We start from the raw sequence: 18687 nt of genomic DNA on the forward strand, positions 1-18687 counted from the left end.
CTCTCTGAGGCATAGTGGTTTGTTCTCTTGGCCGTCAATGGGATGTTCGGTGCTTTTCTCCAACACCACAGCTCAAAGGTGTCACTTCTTCTTCTGTCATCTATATTCATTATCCAGTTCTCAGATGCATAGCAAGTGATAGGAAAGACTACAGCCTAAAGCAGACACAATCTGACATCATAACTCCTAAATAATTTAGAGAGGTTCTTAACTCAGATTTTCCCAAGGCAATACACCTCCTTATTTCCTAACTGCTGGTACGAAAGGTTTTAATTATGGATCCACGCAAGATGAAACTGTTAACAATTTCAATCTCCTATAACACTAGAGTTTCTATGCTAGAATAACAATGTTTAGTCTGTCTTATTTGGGACCTATCTACACTAAAATACTACCATTATTGTAAAGTTTATGTTTGTTTTGGTAACGTGCATTTTATCTCACAACTCTAATCCAAAGGCACCTCACCTGCCTCCTTGGGGTTGCTGTTGTTGTTAGGTGTCATCAAGACACATACAGCTCATAGTCTGTACCATCCTTATCCCTGATACACATAAGCCCACTGCTGCAGTCACAGGCAAAGGGATGCTATAAATGAGGAAGGTGTCCTCTCTCAACTACTAGCATTCTGTCAGAAGAAACCGAGGGGATAATAAATTAACCTAAGAGGTAAAGAAGGAGCTCTGGTGGTGTAGTGCCGCAGTGCTAACCAAAAGGTCTCACATCTCTGGGAAGTGCAAACCACCAGTAACTGTACGGGGAAAGATAGGCAGCCTCCTCGCATGTACTTATTGTTGTTAGATGCCATCCAGTTGACTACCAATCATAATGACCCTGTGAACAACAAATCTCATTCTTCCCCCATCCATTGCCAGCCTCCCCATCTCTGCCGTGCTCGAGGCCCTTGTTGTAATCACTGTGTCACTCTATTTTCTTTTCTTTTTTTTTAATTTTATTTTATTGGGAAAAACATATTGTGGGTACAAGGAGGTGAGGGGTGGGTCAGAAGGGTGAGGATGGGCAGGGATGAAAATTGCAGGGGTGCAGTTGCAGAGCTGCACAATTTGGTTGGGGGGGAGCAGGTGAAGGAAATGAAAAGGATCCAGTGGGGACCAGATGCTACAGGGGAATGGTAAGCATATTACAATGGTGGTTAAACCAACTGTCTTATTGATTTGGGAACTGGATGCAGACGCTCTGGCTTCTTCATGCTGAACAGGGGCGTAGATGTGAAAGGGGAAAGGGAGGACCCTTTATCACCTTACTGGTGGTCTTGGGTTAAAGCTGCTTGGGTTAGAAGATGTTTTCCTGACATTTGCTCCCCTCTGGACTGCAAAGTGTTTTCCCAGGTGGGTCCAGTGGGGATGGCTGGTTGAACCCAGAGGCTCCATCTTCCTTTGCTTCCTTAGCTGGCAGTTGTATTTCCTTTTTGTCACTGGTACTGGGTTCAGGATCAGGTCTGGAGTAAAACTCAGTGTTAAGGTTACCTATAGGAAAGGGAGCAAACCCATTCCTCCTTGGGAATCCTTGAATTCCTGTTGTTGAGCCTCGATCTTCACTGAAGACCAGTCATCAACTGTTTAACTGTTCAGTTATCAATAAACAGAGGTCTGTAGAAGGCCATAGTGGCCCTGTTCCAAGTGGTCCGCTGCTCCCACAGCTCACCAAGTTGCCTCCGCCTCCGCCGCCATCTTGGATCTCCAGTCTATTTTCTTGAGGGTCTCCCTCGCTTTCACCGATGTTCTACCTTTTCCAGTATGATTTCTTTTTCCAGAGACTGACCCATCCTCCCAGTGAATCAGCAAGCGGTGTGCTTTTCATATTTGGCAGACTAAAGGATTGAGTCTTCCAACTTGTGAAATCTGATTCAGCCCTGAAAGACTGGGAATGAGAAAGTGTTGCTTAGAGTAACACATTGGAGAAGAAATAGGAAGGTGAAGACTGGATTGATATCCAGGTGGGAACTGGATTTATGCTAATCCTTACCATGCTGTTAACAATGAGGCTGGGATTTAACCAACATCCCCCCTGCTTAGTTGATACTCAAATTATTAACTGTGTTAATTCCTTTGAGGCTCTGAGAGAGAAAGATTCCATGTCTTTCCCCCACTTTCCATGGCTTCCAGCCAACTTTGTCATCCTTTGACTTATATCTGATTCCATAGTTCCATAGCCCTCCTGAACAATTTTTCTATGTCCTTTCTCTCAGCAAAATATCACCGAGATGAGATCATCTCATGTGATTTCATATTAACTGATAAGATTTTCAAAGATCATATTTCCAGGCAAGCTCACATTACAGGTATCTGTTGAGGGGAACATAATCCAATTCTTAGCATTAAGTAAGAAAAAGTTATTTGGAAAAATCAGAAATTGGCCCAATAAAATTACCTTGGAAGATTTAGCATGATCATATGAAATGAAGTGTTTCAGAAGAAAAATGCCATTATGGTAACTGTGTTATTATAGGGAACTTTATATAGAAATAAAATAACAAACCCTTAAAGAATTGTTGCTGAACTATTCTTGTGTGTTGAGATTAAAAACTGCATAATTCTCTGTATCTGACATATGTACCATTGGAGCAAACTTTGCACCTTACAAATTTTTCCATTACAATTTTCACAGTTACTGAAAGTACTGAAATAATGTTCAAAACTAAAGACCTATTTCATTTTTTAAATGTGGTTATATTTCAAGGAATAAGAGAGATATTTTAGTTTGGCCATAGACTGCTGTGGAAAAGAAATGCCCCCAAAATTTCTTGTGTTGATAGAGTTCATTGAACTTTTAAAAAGTAACTTTGGTAAATGTCATGTATTATAAAATACGATCTAGTGATAGTATAACTTGGTTTCTTTTGTAGAAGAGATAAAGGCTCAGTTTCTAGAATCTTGTAGTTAGAAGCTACGCATCTGCTTTGTGCAAGCCAGTATTGTATATGTGCTGGAAAGAGAAACATCTTTACATCTTGTCAGCCCATCGGAAGATTAGCTTTTCTTCCCATGTACTGATTTTTAAAATCCACACATGTATATTTAATTCAAGCATGGTATAAGTAAATGAACTTCATGCAAAGGAAGATGAAGTCCAAAAAGATTATATAAAAAGGAAAACATATTTACATTTTATATGTAACACCTTTGAAGGAATAAAAAAATTATGGCTTGGTTATCTAAATATGGAGCCCTAGTATTGTAATTATAATGTTATTTGGCTACTAACCAAATGGTCGATGGTCTGAACTCACTAGAAGTTCCAGGGAAGAAACAGGGGTTTCCTCACATAAAAATTTACAGCCTCAGAATATTGATGGAATGTTGCCAAGAGTTGGGATTGTCTTGGCAGGAGTAAGTTGGTGACTTAGCAGATGATCTACTCCCTTTCCAAGCTTGTACCACAAACAGCTGTCTCAGGGTTGGACTGACAGGCAGATTCTGAGAACTGAAGAATCATAACCATAGACACTCGCCCATGGCCAAGACTCCTCTCTGAATCAACCAAAAGGCTATAGATTCCAATCCTACCAACCCACCTTCTCCAATAGTCACCCCAAAATATAGTGACTACCACAAATGATTATGAATATATCAAAAAGACCTAGTTATCAGCTCTTCTCTGTGTGCCCCTAAAAGGCAGTATTACAAAGAAGAGACATGAAATGGGTTCTTTCTCTCCATAACTATTCAATCTGTATGCTAAGCAAAATATTTGAGAAGCTGGACTTAATCAAGAGGAGTGTGACATCAGGATTGGAGGGAGACTCATCAATGATCTGTGTTATGCAGAAGACACAACCTTGCTTGCTGAAAGTGAGGAGGACTTGAAGCACTTGTTACAGAAGATTAAGGAATGCAGCCTTTGGTAAGGATTACATCTCAATGTTAAGAAAACAAAGATTCTTATCACTGGGCAGATAGGCAGCGTCATGATGGATGGAGAGAAGATTAAAACAGTTTCATCTTGCTTGGATCCATAATTAACGCCCTTGGTACCAGCAGACAGGAAATAAAGACACTCTACTGGGAAAATTTGCAGTTATGGACCTTTCAGATTATTGGAGAGTGATGATGCCAGTTTGAGGACTAAATTGAGTCTGATTCAAGCCATGGTCTTTCCAATTACTTGCTATGTATCTGAGAGTTAGACAATGAATAAGGATGACAGAAAAAGAATTTATGCCTTTGAGCTGTTGTGTTAGAGAAGAGCACTGAACATCCATGGACAGCTAAGAGAACGAACAGATATATTTTAGAGAGGGTGAAGCCAGAGAGATTTTTGGAGGCAAAAATGATGAGGCTTCACTTCACATACTTTAGACATGTTGCTGTTGTTGTTGTTATTGATTGTCATCAAGTTGAGCATGTCTCATAGTGACCCTATGAACAAAAGACCTGAAGTCTTTCCATAAGTACCATCGTTTCTCAGAGTTCATAGAGTTTCCAGAGGCATGTTGTTTAGGAAGTGGATGCCACTCCTGCTTCCAAGGACATGTTGCTGTTAGGGCCTATTCCTTGGAGAGGGACATGATGCTGAGAAGGGTGGAGGGTCAGAAAAGAAGAGGAAGACTCTGTCCTAGGTGGATTGATGTGATGACTGCTGCAATGGGCCTTGTGTGTCAGAAGTGTGAGGATGGAGCAGATAGAACAGAACTCAGTTATTTTGTTCATGGGGTCACTATGAGTTGTGCTCGACTTGATGGCACCTAACAACAACTACAACCATTACAACAACAACAATATCCAGGTACTGCTTGAGAAAGTCATAGCTTTTATGTAACTTGGTATTTTTTCTTGCATGTCTAGGGGGAAATGGTGTTATTTGGGGTAGGGTCAGTTTTAATTAGATGACCCCATGTATTGCTGAGTCAGACTGCTCTGTAAGGCCTCCTTGGGTGGACTCGAAACCAAGAAGCCCTGGTGTCAACTGCTACAGAAAGGTCAATAGTTTGAACCCACCAACTGCTCTGGAGGGGAAAGATAGAGGCCATCTGCTTCTGTAAAGATTCCAACCTTGAGACCTCTCAGCAGCAGTTCTCCTCTGCCCTGTCGTGTCAGACGAGTTGGAATCAACTCATGTTTATACAGAGATGAACCAATAGAATGATGAGACTGTCTTGGTGAACTTATTTCTAGGGATTGTTAGCCCTTGATTTTATAAAGAAAGAATCAACATAAATAACATGGTATAAGTTGTAGTGGTTGCCAAAGGGTCTTCAAGAAGACAAATAAGGGAAGATAAATGCTTAACTATTTTTCTAGACTCATTCAACTCATTAGAAAGTATTGAGGAGATGTGCTGCAGCTTTTTCATAGACTCTCATTCTGTCTAAAACACTGTATTAGTCCGTAGAGGACCACAAAGTTATACAACAATGTAAAAAGGGGTCATTCCAATGACCCCCAGAGTGTCTTATAAGCTGTGCAATGAAAGCTATTTGGAACTATTAATAGCATTCATGGAAAACCACTTTTCTACAGAGTCTTAAAAACTCATAAAGGCTTTTATTGCTTCGTAAGATGAAATAATTATACTGATACCCATAAAATTAATAAAACCAGCACAAAATTACCAAGGCAAAGGAAAACATGTTTACATGGTAATAGCAATAATATCCGAGTTTATACCTGGATATACAAGCTGAAAAGGGATGGGGAGGTGAATAGAACTACACCTACAAATGTATGTAAGTCTGGCAGAAAATATCCCAACATATGTATTGGCATGTGTTGTGATTATATCCATAAATATGGTAGAGTATATGTTGTTGTTGTTGTTAAGTGCTGTCGAGTTGTAGGCAACTCATAGCGACCCTATGAACGAAAGTCCTCGACACTTGCGTGTGTGACTTTCATCCTTTTGCCAGATTGAGCCTTCCTTAAGGGTAGAGCTTATAGAGGACAAAATTATAACAACACCTTAGCCACAGCCAAGCACCGTGAGAGAATGTGTTACTGAGCCTGGGGGATAGTAAGGCCCATTGGGACAACATAGTCCATATTGACAATGCTCTGTATCCTACTGTGGTGAGTGGTGACTGATGTAGCTTTCTCCACAACAGAGTAAAGAAGGGTGAAGGAAAAAGATGCATGGGAACATTTAAATGACAAATTGGACCATGCAAATCAGCATCCAGTATCCTGAGATCAGAAATATCAGATAGTGCCCAGCCACCACTACCAGCCATTCTGCTTGAAAATATAATGGCAGGCTCTGGGGATGTGAAAGAAAATGTGGAAGAAACTCAAAATCATAAAAAAACAAAAAATAAAACCCAGATTTGATAAGTCTCATATAGAATGATGGAACCCCTGAGACTGTGGCCCTTATATGCTCTTGATCCCTGAAACTATCTACCCCTGTGGATCAATTTTCAGCCAAACAATAGACAGATCTATAAAGGTCTATAACGTGAACATAAACACCCGTGAGAAGCATACTCCTTAAGATAATTAAACTTAATTGACTAAAAGGGTAGTATTTTCCCTGGAGCAAGGATTGGAAATGAGGAAAGAAAGATGAATGGGAATAGGGAGAAATATATTGTTACATAGTGGGGACTATAATCAGTGTAATAAAACAAAATGTGCATGACCTGGTAAATAGAAAACGAATTTGTTCTATAACCATTCACCATATATAGGTTTAAGAATTAATGAAATAACAAATTAACATAGTTTATGAAGTGTGAATTAAATATATGATATGTTCTTAGTCTAACAATTTCAGTAGAAACACATCAGCACCCATAAAACAGCCATAAAATTAAAGCCATACTTGGTTTGAAAATGAACAAAATAGATTGATGTTCCATCCAACTGTTTATGCATATTTAACTTTTCTTAGAATGTTGATTACAATCCTCACATTGTATTGAGGTTGTACTCACTACCTCTGTGCACCTCTTGTTGCGATCCTTTCCCTTTCTGCCCTCTGGGCTTCAGCCATGAACCAAAACTTGTGACCCTGTGTGGTTGATTGAGCTTCTAACCTCCCCAGTGTTAGTGTTCACGGTATAGGTCTGTCTGTTGTTTGGCTGAAAATCGGGCCACAGAAGTGAGTTTAATTCCAATCGCAAGGAGAGTTTAAGATCATAATCTTGAGGGTTTCATTAGTCTCTATCACACCTCTAAGCCTGGTCATTATTCTCATTTTGTGTTTTGCTCTGCATTTATCTCCTGCTTTATCCTGGACCATCCTATTGTGATCCCTTTCAGATAAGTTAGCGGAAGTAGGGGTTTTTTTTTCCCTTTCCTTTTCTTAATTTTTTTAAGGGATTTTAGACAAGAGTATGGCCATCAGTTATTGAGTTGATTTTTGGCCGTAGAATGGCGATTAGATTTTTGGCTTCAGAATGTTTCAGATGTTTCATGGGATTTTAATGGTGCTGACCTTTCAGAAGTATTTCAACAGCCCTTTCCTGTAAGGTGACTCTGGGCGGATTCAAATCACTCAGCACTCCATAAAGCTATATTTATACTCTGACATAAACACTAATGTTTCTAAACTTCCGGCAATAGTAGGGTATAGAATCCATTTCAGCCAGTTTAATAACTATTTGTTAACTTACTAATGGAAAAACTTCTGTCAGGTCCAGTTTGCATTTCTCAATAAGAACCAGTATGAGCAAGACTATTCTAAATGGTGCATATGTAAAGAAAGCGAGGCCCACATGGAGATGGCCGTAACTGACCTTTACCAACTTCACAGAGGGGAACTGTCTTGGTCCATAGCATCAATCACACAAAACCAATTCTCTTGAGATTAGACATATGCCTCATGCTCGCATACCTCATTCTACTCATCTTGACACCAATCTTACTGTTTTTCTAGGTCCAAATTCCAATGTGATCACTCACAGTCCATGCAGAATCATACTGGGGAAGTGAAAAGTTTCTAATCCAGATTAATAACACAATAGGATCAATATAGCTCCCAAAATGTGCACGCAGGTTCTTGAGGCTTAAACCTCGTGGCTTGGTGTTCCCAAGTTCTCAGTCATGCCAATGTTAGCTTCCCACCCCAGTTGTCCAACAAAGTTTTCAGTCCTACCATTATTGACTCTCCCTCCCAAGGTCCCAATTCATGTAAGTCTCTAGTTCAGCTGTAGGCGTAGCTGGAACAGAAAGGGAATCCAAAATTTTTCTGCTTTCTCTTTAATGACACAAGAAGATTTGGGTCTCTCATTTTGGCTTGCTTAATTCAATGGTGAGACTAGCCAATCCCCTTGTAGAATGTTGAAATTGGCCAATCCCTTATGGAATGATAATAGCAATCCAGTTGTGGATAAAATAATATACCCCATTTGCATATTCCCACCCACCTACATAGTAACCCCTCTTTTTAATACAATAGTTACTTCAGTATAAAACAAATACTTTTACCACAACAAGATAAAAGTAAAGAATCCAATAGAAAAATGGGCACAGGATATGAACAGGGACTTCACCGAAGACGACATTCAGATGGCTAACAAGCACATGAAGAAATGCTCAAAATCCCTAGCCCTAAGAGAGATGCAAATTAAAACAACTATGAGATATCATCTCACCCTAGTCAAAATAGCAAAATTTAACAGAACAGCAAGCAACAAATGCTGGCAAGTTTGTGGAGAAACTGGAACCCTGATTCACTGTTGGTGGGAGTGTAAAATGGTGCAACCCCTGTGGAAAGCGGTATGGCGCTTTCTCAAAAAGTTGCAAATAGAGATACCATTTGACCCAGCAATTCCACTACTGGGAATATACCCCTAAGAGACCATAGCTGACATCCAAGCAGATATATGCACACCCATGTTTACTGCAGCTTTGTTCACAATAGCAAGGAGTTGGAAACAACCTAAGTGCCTATCAACAAACGAATGGCTAGAGAAGCTGTGGTATATTCACACAATGGAATACTATGCTGCATTGAAAAACAAGGAACTCATGCAATATTATTCAAAATAGTTGACTCTGGAGAACATTATGCTGAGTGAAATATCCCAGTCACAAAAGGACAAATATTGCATGATACCACTGTTGTAGAATGGGACTAACCTCGGGGTTGGGGAGAGACTGAGTATGATGGGTTCAATAATGTATACTGCACTGAAACAGAGGAGGGAGAAAACTGTTTAAAAGAGATATGTGACTAGGTATTTCTGTCATGACAGGAGTCTAGAGCGATGGCTACATGGGGGAGGGTTTGTAAAACAATGAAAGAATCTTTTCTTTTACTTTTCCATAGTTTTTGACTCATGTACTTATAACTTGTTAGTTAAATTTGTGTCTTCTAGGTTGCAACACCCCCATGATACATCTTCAAGGATATGAACATGTACGGCTAAGCACAACTGATAACAGTGCATCTAAATTCCAAAATCAATCTCCATAATAGTCTATGTGTTTCCTGCTGCCAAAGGGGCCCTTTAGAGTAGTGAGAGAAGATCTTCACCCTGAAACCCACAGCGTCCCTTTTCAGCAGGAAGTAGCTAAGAGAATACGCCATCCCCTTTTCCTTATGACTCAGGGTGAAGTCTCTCTCAGGGAGGAGTGATAGGGAATGGCAAAGGACACACTGACAAAGGAGATTAATCAGAACTGACTTTGACAAGCACTGCAGCAATTGGACAATTAAAACAGACATTCAGATGGTGGGGGAAGAAGAACAAACTAGGGAGGAGGGTGGAGAAAATAGTGCAACAATGAATGAATGAAAACCCAAAATCTCTGTAAATGTTCATTAAAACTAATAAAATTTAATAACAATAAAAAAAACAAGAAAAATAATTTTTTGGCTAGGAAAGATGATTTTGAATGATAAATCTTAGATACCCAGAACATGTGATCAATATTTGACATAATGATTTGTGTTTCTGTAGGAGAAAAACTAGCACTGAAGTGGAATCTTCTAGGAAGCTAGAAGAAACCAAGTTTGCTGTAGCTGAAAATGGTGATGATGAAAAGCTTCAGGTTAAAATACAAGCATTTGAAGAGAAAATAAATGCTGACAGCAACACCCCAACATCTATCAGGAGATACAGTTTGGGCCAAGTTTCTAAGGAAGAAAGAAAAGACATTAGATTTAACAGGTATGGATTTCATTTGTTTAGTTTTTTAAAAGTATTTTCTTCATATTTTGTATTCATTTTATAATTTACTATTAGACCTGGTAAGCTTATTTTTAAATATCTTACCAAGAGCCAACATAGTTTTATCTTTCCATAAACATTGTCTTTCATATATCCAAAGAAATTCACTATTTTAAGTAAGGAAATACAAATGGAAAGTAAATATGTTACTTGTTTTTTAAAAAAATTCTACTTTTAAAATTTGAAAGTAAACGTCTATATTCAAATTGTCATTTGAATGTTCAAAGCTGAATTTTGGAAAACTAGAAATTGTGAAAAATGAAATGGAATGCATGAACATTGACATATTAGGCATTAGTAAAAGAAGATGAGATGGGCTGGCTTTGACCAGTTTGAATCAGATAATTATATGATATCCCATGCTGGGAATGAAAAGCAGAAGGATAATGGTGTTGCATTCATAGTCAAAAAGTCAATTTCAAGTTCTATCCTGAAACAGGATGTTGCAAGTGATAGGATAGTATTCATAACCTTATAAAGAAGATAACTATTATTCAACTATATGTTCCTATAGCTAAAGCCAAAGAGTTGGAAATAAAAACTTTTTACCGAATCCTGCAGTCTGAAATTGACAAAGCATGCAATCAGGACGCCTAAATGATAATTGGTGATTGGAATGCAGAAATTGGAAACAGTGAAGAAGGAATAGCAGTCAGAAAGTATGGACTTGGTAACAGAAATAAAGCTAGAAATAGAATGACCTCATTTTCTATGTTCAATGAATTTATCCATTGCAAATACCTTTTTAAAAAACCACAAATGATGACTTGTCACATGGACCTCATCTGATGAACTACATAGGAATCAGATTGGCTACATCTGTAGAAGGAATTGTTGGAGAAGCTCAATATCAGTACTCAAAACTAGGCTGGGTGGAATGAGGAAAAGACCATCAATTACTCATGTGCAAGTTGAAAATGAGTTTAAAGAAAATTAAAAGAAGTCCGTATTGTTGTTGTTGCTGTTATGTGCCATCGAGTCACCTATGACTGATAGTGACCTTATATACAACAGCTCTGAACCATGCCCTATCCTGAGCCAGTCTCGCTGACTCCAACAGTCTATTCCACCTGAATTTCAAAACCATCATAAGAGTAGTTTTGAAGCATTGAACATCAGTGATTGAAGACCAGACAAATTGTCATCAAAAGAGCAAAAGGCCATTGCAAAGAACTTTTGCTTTGCAAAAACCTTTCTGAGAAGAAAAAAAAAAACCAAAACGCAGCAAAATGGGCCTCAGAAGAGACTCTGAAAATTGCACTAGAGCATCAAGAAGCCAAAACAAAGGAAAAGATGCCAAAGTAAAAGACTTGAACAGAAGATTTCCAAGGGCAGCTTAAGAAGACAAAGCAAAGCATAATAATGGAATGTGTAGAGAGGTGGAATTGGAGAATAAAAAAGGAAGAATTCACCCCGCTTTTCTCAAGCTGAGAGAACTGAAACACAAATTTAAGCCTTGAGTTTCAGTATTGTGATGCTATAGACAATATGTTGGATGATCCAAGAAGTATCAAAAGAAGATCAAGGGAATATACAAAGTCACTGTACCAGAAAGAACTGATTGACATTGAAAAATTTCAGGAAGTACCATATGAACAGGAGCCAATGGTAATGAAAGAGGAAGTGGAAGCGACATTGAAGGCATTGGCAAAAAAATAAGGGCCCAGGAATAGATGGGATATCCATTGACTTGTTTCAACTAACAGATGCAGCGTTGGATGCATTCACCAGACTATGCCAAGAAATTTAGAGGATAGTTGCCTGGGCAATGGATTGGAAGAGGTCCATATTTGTTCCAAAAACCAAGAAATATGATCTAACTTAATATGGAAACTGTTGAACAGTATTGTTAATATCACATGCAAGCAAAATACTGCTGAAGATCTTATAAAGACAACTAGAGCAGTATATACATAGGGAACTGTCAGAAGTTCAAGCAGGATTTAGAAGAGACCGTGGCACCAGAGATATCATTGCTGATATCAGAGGGATTCTGGCTGACAGTAAAGATCACAAGAATAATGGGTCTTTATGGTTTATTGACTAGAGAAAGGTGGATTGTAACAATTTATGGCTAACATTGAGAAGAACAGAAATCCCAGAACACTTAATTGTATTCATGTGAAACCTATACCTAGACCAAGAGGCTATTGTACAAACAAAACAAGGGAATACTACATGGTTTAAAATTAAGAAACAAATGTGTCAAGGTTGTATTCTTTCTCCACACTTATTCAATCTGTATGCTAAGCAAATTATTCAATAGCTGGAAGCTATGAAGGAGAATATAGCATGAAGTTCAGAGAAAGACTCATCAATAACCTGTGTTGTGCAGATGACACAAACTTGCTTCTGAAAATGAGGATGATTTGAAGGACTTGCAGAAGATGAAAGAACACAGTCTTCAATATGGATGGCATCTCAATGTCAAGAAAACGGAAATTCTTATCACTAGACCAATAGGCAGTATCATGAAATATGGACAAAAGATTAAAGTTGTCAGTGATTTCATCTTGGATCCCCAGTCAACACCCTTGGTAGCAGTAGTCAGGAAATCAGGAGATGAATGGCACTGGGAAAGTCTGCAGCCAGGGACCTCTTCAAATTATAGAGGAGTAGTGATAACTTGTGGTTGCTGTGATGCTGAACACTGGGACACTGATGTGCCAAACGTGGTAATCATTACTCATGGTGGACAGTGTTTGCTGGAGCTTCCTGACTAAAACAAGCCTGGAAGCAGGAGCAGCATTCACTTCTGAAATGGCTTGCCTCCAGAAACTCTATGTATCAACAGTACTCAGATCTTTCGTTCATAGGGTCACTATGAGTTGTCTACAACTCAACGGCACCTAACAACAAACAACAACAGTGATGTCAGTTTGAGTTCTAAGGTGCCTCTGATTCAGGCAATGTTCTTTCTGATCACTAGCTATGCATCTGAGAACTGGACAGTGAATAACAATGAAACAAGAATTGATACTTTGAATTGTGGTGTTGGAGAAGAGTACCGAATATCCCGTGAACTTACAAAAGGACAAATATTTCTTGGAGAAAGTGCAGCCAGAGTACTCCTTGGAGGAAAAGCTTCATCTCACATACTTTGGGCATGTTGATAAAAGAGGCAGTTCCCTGGAGAAGGATATCATGCTTGGAAAGGTGGAAGGTCAGTGAAAGAGAGAAAGTCCCTCAACCAGGTGGATTGACACGATGACTGCTGCAATGGGCTCTAGTGTGTCAGGAAGTTTGAGGACGGCACAAGACAGGACAGGATTCAGATCTGTTGCTTACAGAGTCACTCTAGGTCATCCTCGTCTCTACGGCACCTAATAATAACAATCTTTAAAACATTTGTTGTTGTTGTTACATGTCATTGAATTGACCACAACTCATAGCAACCGTATCAACAATGGGAGGAAACTTGGCACCATCCTGCACCAGCCTCATCATCCCCCATGCTCCCATTGCTTTAGTCACTGTGTCAGTCCGTCTCCTTGAGGGTCTTCTTTTCTTCATTTAATCTTCCACCTTTCATTGCCCGATGTCTTTTCCAAGGATTGGCCCCTCCAGATAATATGCCCCAAATATGTGAGGCCAATTTCCACCATTCTTACCTCTAAAGAGCACTCTGGTTGCGTTCCCTCCAAGACATATTTGCTTGTGTTTTTGGAAGCCCATGGAATAGTCAGTTCTCTTCTCAAACACAATTCAAAGGCATCAATTCTTCTTCTATCATCCTTATTCATTGTTCTACATCAGAAGCAATTGAAAATGCTATGGCTTATTTCAGGCCTTTAAACTGGTTCCATTGATTTTTATCACATTAGAGAGATCCGTGACAGCAGGTTTCCCCAACACACAGCAGCTGTACCAATCCTGGGGAGCCCTGGTGACTTTGGTGGTCAAAGGTCAGGCTGCTAACCTTAAGGTCAGCTATTTAAACCCACCAACCACTTGATGAGAGAAAGACAAAGCAGTCTATTTGTGCCTGTTAAGATTTACAACCTCACAAATTCCACAGAGGGTCAGCATGATTTGAGATCAAATTAATGGAAGTTTTCTACTGAAATTGAGAATGTCTGTCAAAAGCTTCCCTTGTTTTCTGATGAGAAAGCCAGACACAGACAGAGGGGGAAAAATAACATTGTAGAAACTCTCCATTTTGTAGCCAGTTTTTTCCACAAAATTGACCATTTAATTCTTAGTTTTAGATTTATAGTTGATCTCTAAAAGTTTATTTTATTACACAGTTTGTTGGTGGTTTATATTTCATTAAAATCACTAATGATGCTAATTTTCAGTTTCACACTGTAAAGGATATAACTTTTTCACTGACTTATGAGTGACTGGAATGCAAAAGTTGGGAACAGAGAAGAAGGATCAGTAGTTGGAAAATATGGACTTGGTGACAGAAATGAAGCTGGAGATAAAATGATTGAATTTTCCACAATCAATGACTTATTCATTGCAAATATGTTTTATAAGAAACACACAGGCATGTTATACACATGGATTTCACCTGATGGTGTGCATAGGCATCAGGTTGATTACATCTGCGGAAAGAATCACTGGAGAAGATTAATATCAGCTGTAAAAACTAGGCCAGGTGCTAATTGTGGAATAGACCACCAACCACTCATGTGCAAGTTGAGGCTGGAGCTAAGGAAAATGAAATCAAATCCACAGGAACCAAAATACAACCTTGAGTCTATCCCAAATGATTTTCAGGACCATCTCAAGAACAGGTTTGAGGCCCTGAACACCAGTGAGTGAAGATCAGATGAGTTATGGGAGGATATCAAGAGTATCATACAGGAAAAATGGAAAAAGTCGTTACAAAGACAGAGGAGGAAGAAAATACCCAAAATGGATGCCAGAAGAGACTCTGAATATTTCACTAGAGCTCCAAGAAGTCAAAGCAGAGGAAAGAATTCAAGATATTAAATAGCTGACAGAAGATTTAAAAAGGCGGCACGGGATGACAAAGTAAAATATTACAATGAAACGTGCAAGGAGCTGGAGTCAGAAAATCAAAAGGGCTGAACTCGCTCAGCATTTCTTAAGCTCAAGGAACTGAAGAACAAATTTGAACCTCGAGTTGCTATAGTTAAGGATGCTTTGGGCAGAAAATTAAATGATCCAGGAAGTAGTAAAAGAAGAAGTTGCAGAGTCATTGTACTGAGAGGAATTGGCAGACACAGAAGAATTTTATCAAACAACATATGAGCCTATGGTGATGAAGGAAGTTCAAGCTGCTTTGAAGGAATTGGCAACAAATAAGTCCCCAGGAATAGATGGTATACCAATTGACATATTTCAACTAACAGATGCTGCCCCGTATGTGCTCACCGAGTTGTGTCAAGAAATCTGGAGGACAACCACTTGGCCAACTGACTGGAAGATACCTGTATTTGCTCCCATTCCAAAGAAAGGTGATCTGACAGAGTGTGAAATTTTATCAAACACGATCATTAATATCACATGCAAGGAAGAATCTGCTGAAGATTATCCAAAAATTGATAAACTGGAGCAATACATCAACAAAGAACTGCCAGATGTGCAGGCTGGGTTTAGAAGGCATCATGGTACTAGGGATATTGTAGCTAATGTTAGATGGATCTTAGCTGAAAGCAGGGAATACTAGAGGAATTTCTATCTGTGTTTCATTGATTATTCAAAGGCATTTGACTGTGTGAATCACAACAAACAGTGGCTGACTCTGAGAAGAATGGGAATCCCAGAACACTTGATCATGCTAATGCAAAACCTATGCTTGGACCAAGAGGCAGACATCAGAACAGAGCAAGGAAACACTGCATGGTTCAAAATTAAGAAGGGTGTATGCCAGGGATGTGTCCTTTCTCCACACCTTTTCAACCTGTATACAGAACCAATTATCCAGGAGGTTGGGCTCTATGAGGAGAAGTGTGGCCTCAGAATTAGTGGAAGATCCATCAACAAACTGTATTATGCAGATGACACAATCATGCTTGCTGAAACTGAGGAGGACCTGAAGCACTTGCTGCAGAAGGTCAAAGACTGCAGCCTTCAATATGGATTGAGGCTCAATGTCAAGAAAACAAAGATTCTTACCACTTAGCCAATTGGCAGCATCAGGATGGATGGTGAATAGATTGCGATTGTTCACAGCTTTAGTTTGCTTGGCTCCACAGTCAACACTCTTGGCACCAGCAGCCAGGAAATTAAAAGAGGTGTTGCGATGGGAAAATCTGCTGTTAGGGACCTCTCCAAAGTACTGAAGAGCAAGGTGTCTCTCTGGAAACTAAGGTGCATCTGATACAGGCCATGGTTTTTGCAATCACTTGCTATGTGTCTGAGAGCCGGACAATCACTAGGGAGGACAGAAGGAGAATTGATGCCTTTGAGCTGTGGTGCTGGAGAAGAGTATTAAATATAGCATGGACTGTTAAGAAATGAACAGGTTCATCCTAGAGAAGGTTACACCAAGCTTCTCCTTGAAGACAAGGATTCTGAAGCTTTGTCTGACATAATTTGGACATGTTGCAAGGAGGGACCAGTCCTTGGAGAGGGAGTTCATGCTTGGGAGCATGGAGGGACAGTGCAGGAGAGGAAGACCTTTGATGAGATGGATTGATTCAGTGACTGGGGTAATAATGGGAGTAGGTGTGTCAGAGACGTAAGATTGACACAGGATAGAGCAGGGTTTAGGGCTCATGTACATGGGTCTGCTATGAGTCACAGCCGACTTGATGGCACATAACAACAGCAGTATTTTTTCACTCGTCAGTGACTACTAGTCTAACTACTTTAACTTTCTCTTTGTATCGTAGGTCAAAAAGTCTAGCTTTGCACACTGTGCTAATGAAGAGTGTGAGCTCAGATGACGGGCAAGAAGAGAAGCCTGGAAATATGCAAGTCAGCATCTCTCTCTCAGATATAGGCCTGTTTTGCCAAGAAAACGACAACTTGGCTGTGAAGGCAGAAACTGACAGACCTCAGCTGGAAAGCTCCTCCGCTTCACACCCAAGTATTATACATATAGAATCAGAACATTTTCCAGAAACAGTTACAGAAAGCTTCCAAGGAGCTCCAGCAACTGCGGCAAGTCCTGAAGAATACCATGATAAGCTCTATTTATATTTAAAGGAAAACCTCAGTAAAGTGAAAGCATATGCCATGGAACTCAGAAAGAAGATTCCAGTTCCTGATCAGTGCACCATTGAAGGTGAGTGTTCTCTGCTTCCTCAGTTGGTGAAATTTCCGGCATTATTTGGAGGGGAGGGGAGGAGAAGAAACCATAGCATAAACTCAAATCACATACAAAATAAACTTAAAAGTACCATTGTTGTTGCTGTTATGTGCCATTGAGTCAATTCCAGTTCATAGCAACCCTATGCACAATAGCTCTGAACCCCACTCTATCCTGAGTCAATCTCATTGTCTCTGACACACCTGCCCCCATTACCACAGTCACTGTGTCAATCCATCCCATTCAGGTCTTCCTCTCCTGCACTGACCCTCCACCCTCCCAAGCCTGATGTCCTTCTCCAAGGACTGGTCCACTCTTGGCAACATGTCCAAAGTATGTGAGACAGAGTTTCACAATTCTTGCCTCTAAGGAGCAGCTTGGTTTCACCGAGGACAGACTTGTTTGTTCTCCTGGCAGTCCATGGTATGTGCAATACTTTTCTCCAGCACCACAACTCAAAGGCATCAATTCTTCTCCTGTCATCTTTAGTCATTTTCCAGCTCTCTGATGTTTAGCAAGTAAATGTGAAGATCGTGGCCTGTATCAGACACACCTTAGTCTCTAGGCTAACATCACTGCTCTTCATCTTCTAATGACCAAGACTTTAATGAGAGAAAAACAAAGCTTACCTTCCAGAGAGACGTACAGCTGATGAGCAGTGAGCAGTGAACAGTTCACATTCACCCACTCACTAGCAAGCATCCTCTTCCAGGTCCAGGCATTATCACTGAGCCCACGTCGCTCTCAAATCAGCCAACTCATGACAACCCCATTTGTGTCCAATCAGCAATGTGTCCTTAGCATTTTCAGGGGATGTTTTTTTCAGAAGTAGATCATAAGACCTTTTTTCCTAAGTCGTGCTGCACTGACTCAGACATTCACACTGTCGGTTAATAGCCATACACATTAAGTACTTGGCCCTCAGAAGAACTAAAACAAAACCAAAAGACACAAAAAACCAAACCCACTGCTGGAGAGTCAGTTCTCACTCACCGTGGTACGTACTCCATGCAGTTTACGTCTGTAAGGCCTCAACTTCTTCCCTTGGAGCAGTTGCTGGATTTGAACCACCAATTGTCAGTCTGAAAAAAACATACAATGACATCAGAACTCTTTTTCCAGTGTTGTGGGCATTTTCCACAACTCCATTATTCTCACCAAGTTGTGTCAAGAAATCTGGAGAACAAAAACTTGGCCAACTCACTGAAAGAGATCTATCTATATTTGTTCCTATCCCGAAGAAAGGTGACCCAACAGAGTGTGAAAACTACAGAACAATCTCACTGATTTCACATGCAAGCAAGATTTTACTGAAGATTATCCAAAA

At 39.8% G+C, this 18687-nt stretch overlaps 1 protein-coding gene across 2 annotated transcripts in view; it reads left to right on the top strand.

Annotated features, from left to right (window-relative positions):
• Window positions 1-18687, top strand: part of VEPH1 (ventricular zone expressed PH domain-containing 1) — a 432395-nt gene that overhangs the window by 198968 nt on the left and 214740 nt on the right. For both annotated transcript variants that reach the window (XM_006897770.1, XM_006897769.1), the window contains exons 7-8: window positions 9863-10072; window positions 16942-17336. In XM_006897770.1, coding sequence (XP_006897832.1) covers window positions 9863-10072; window positions 16942-17336 — 605 coding nt within the window. The remainder of the gene's footprint in view (window positions 1-9862; window positions 10073-16941; window positions 17337-18687) is intronic.

Source organism: Elephantulus edwardii, unplaced genomic scaffold (assembly GCF_000299155.1).
Source record: "Elephantulus edwardii isolate Elephantulus edwardi_28Jun2011 unplaced genomic scaffold, EleEdw1.0 scaffold00215, whole genome shotgun sequence".
Lineage (NCBI taxonomy): Eukaryota > Metazoa > Chordata > Mammalia > Macroscelidea > Macroscelididae > Elephantulus > Elephantulus edwardii.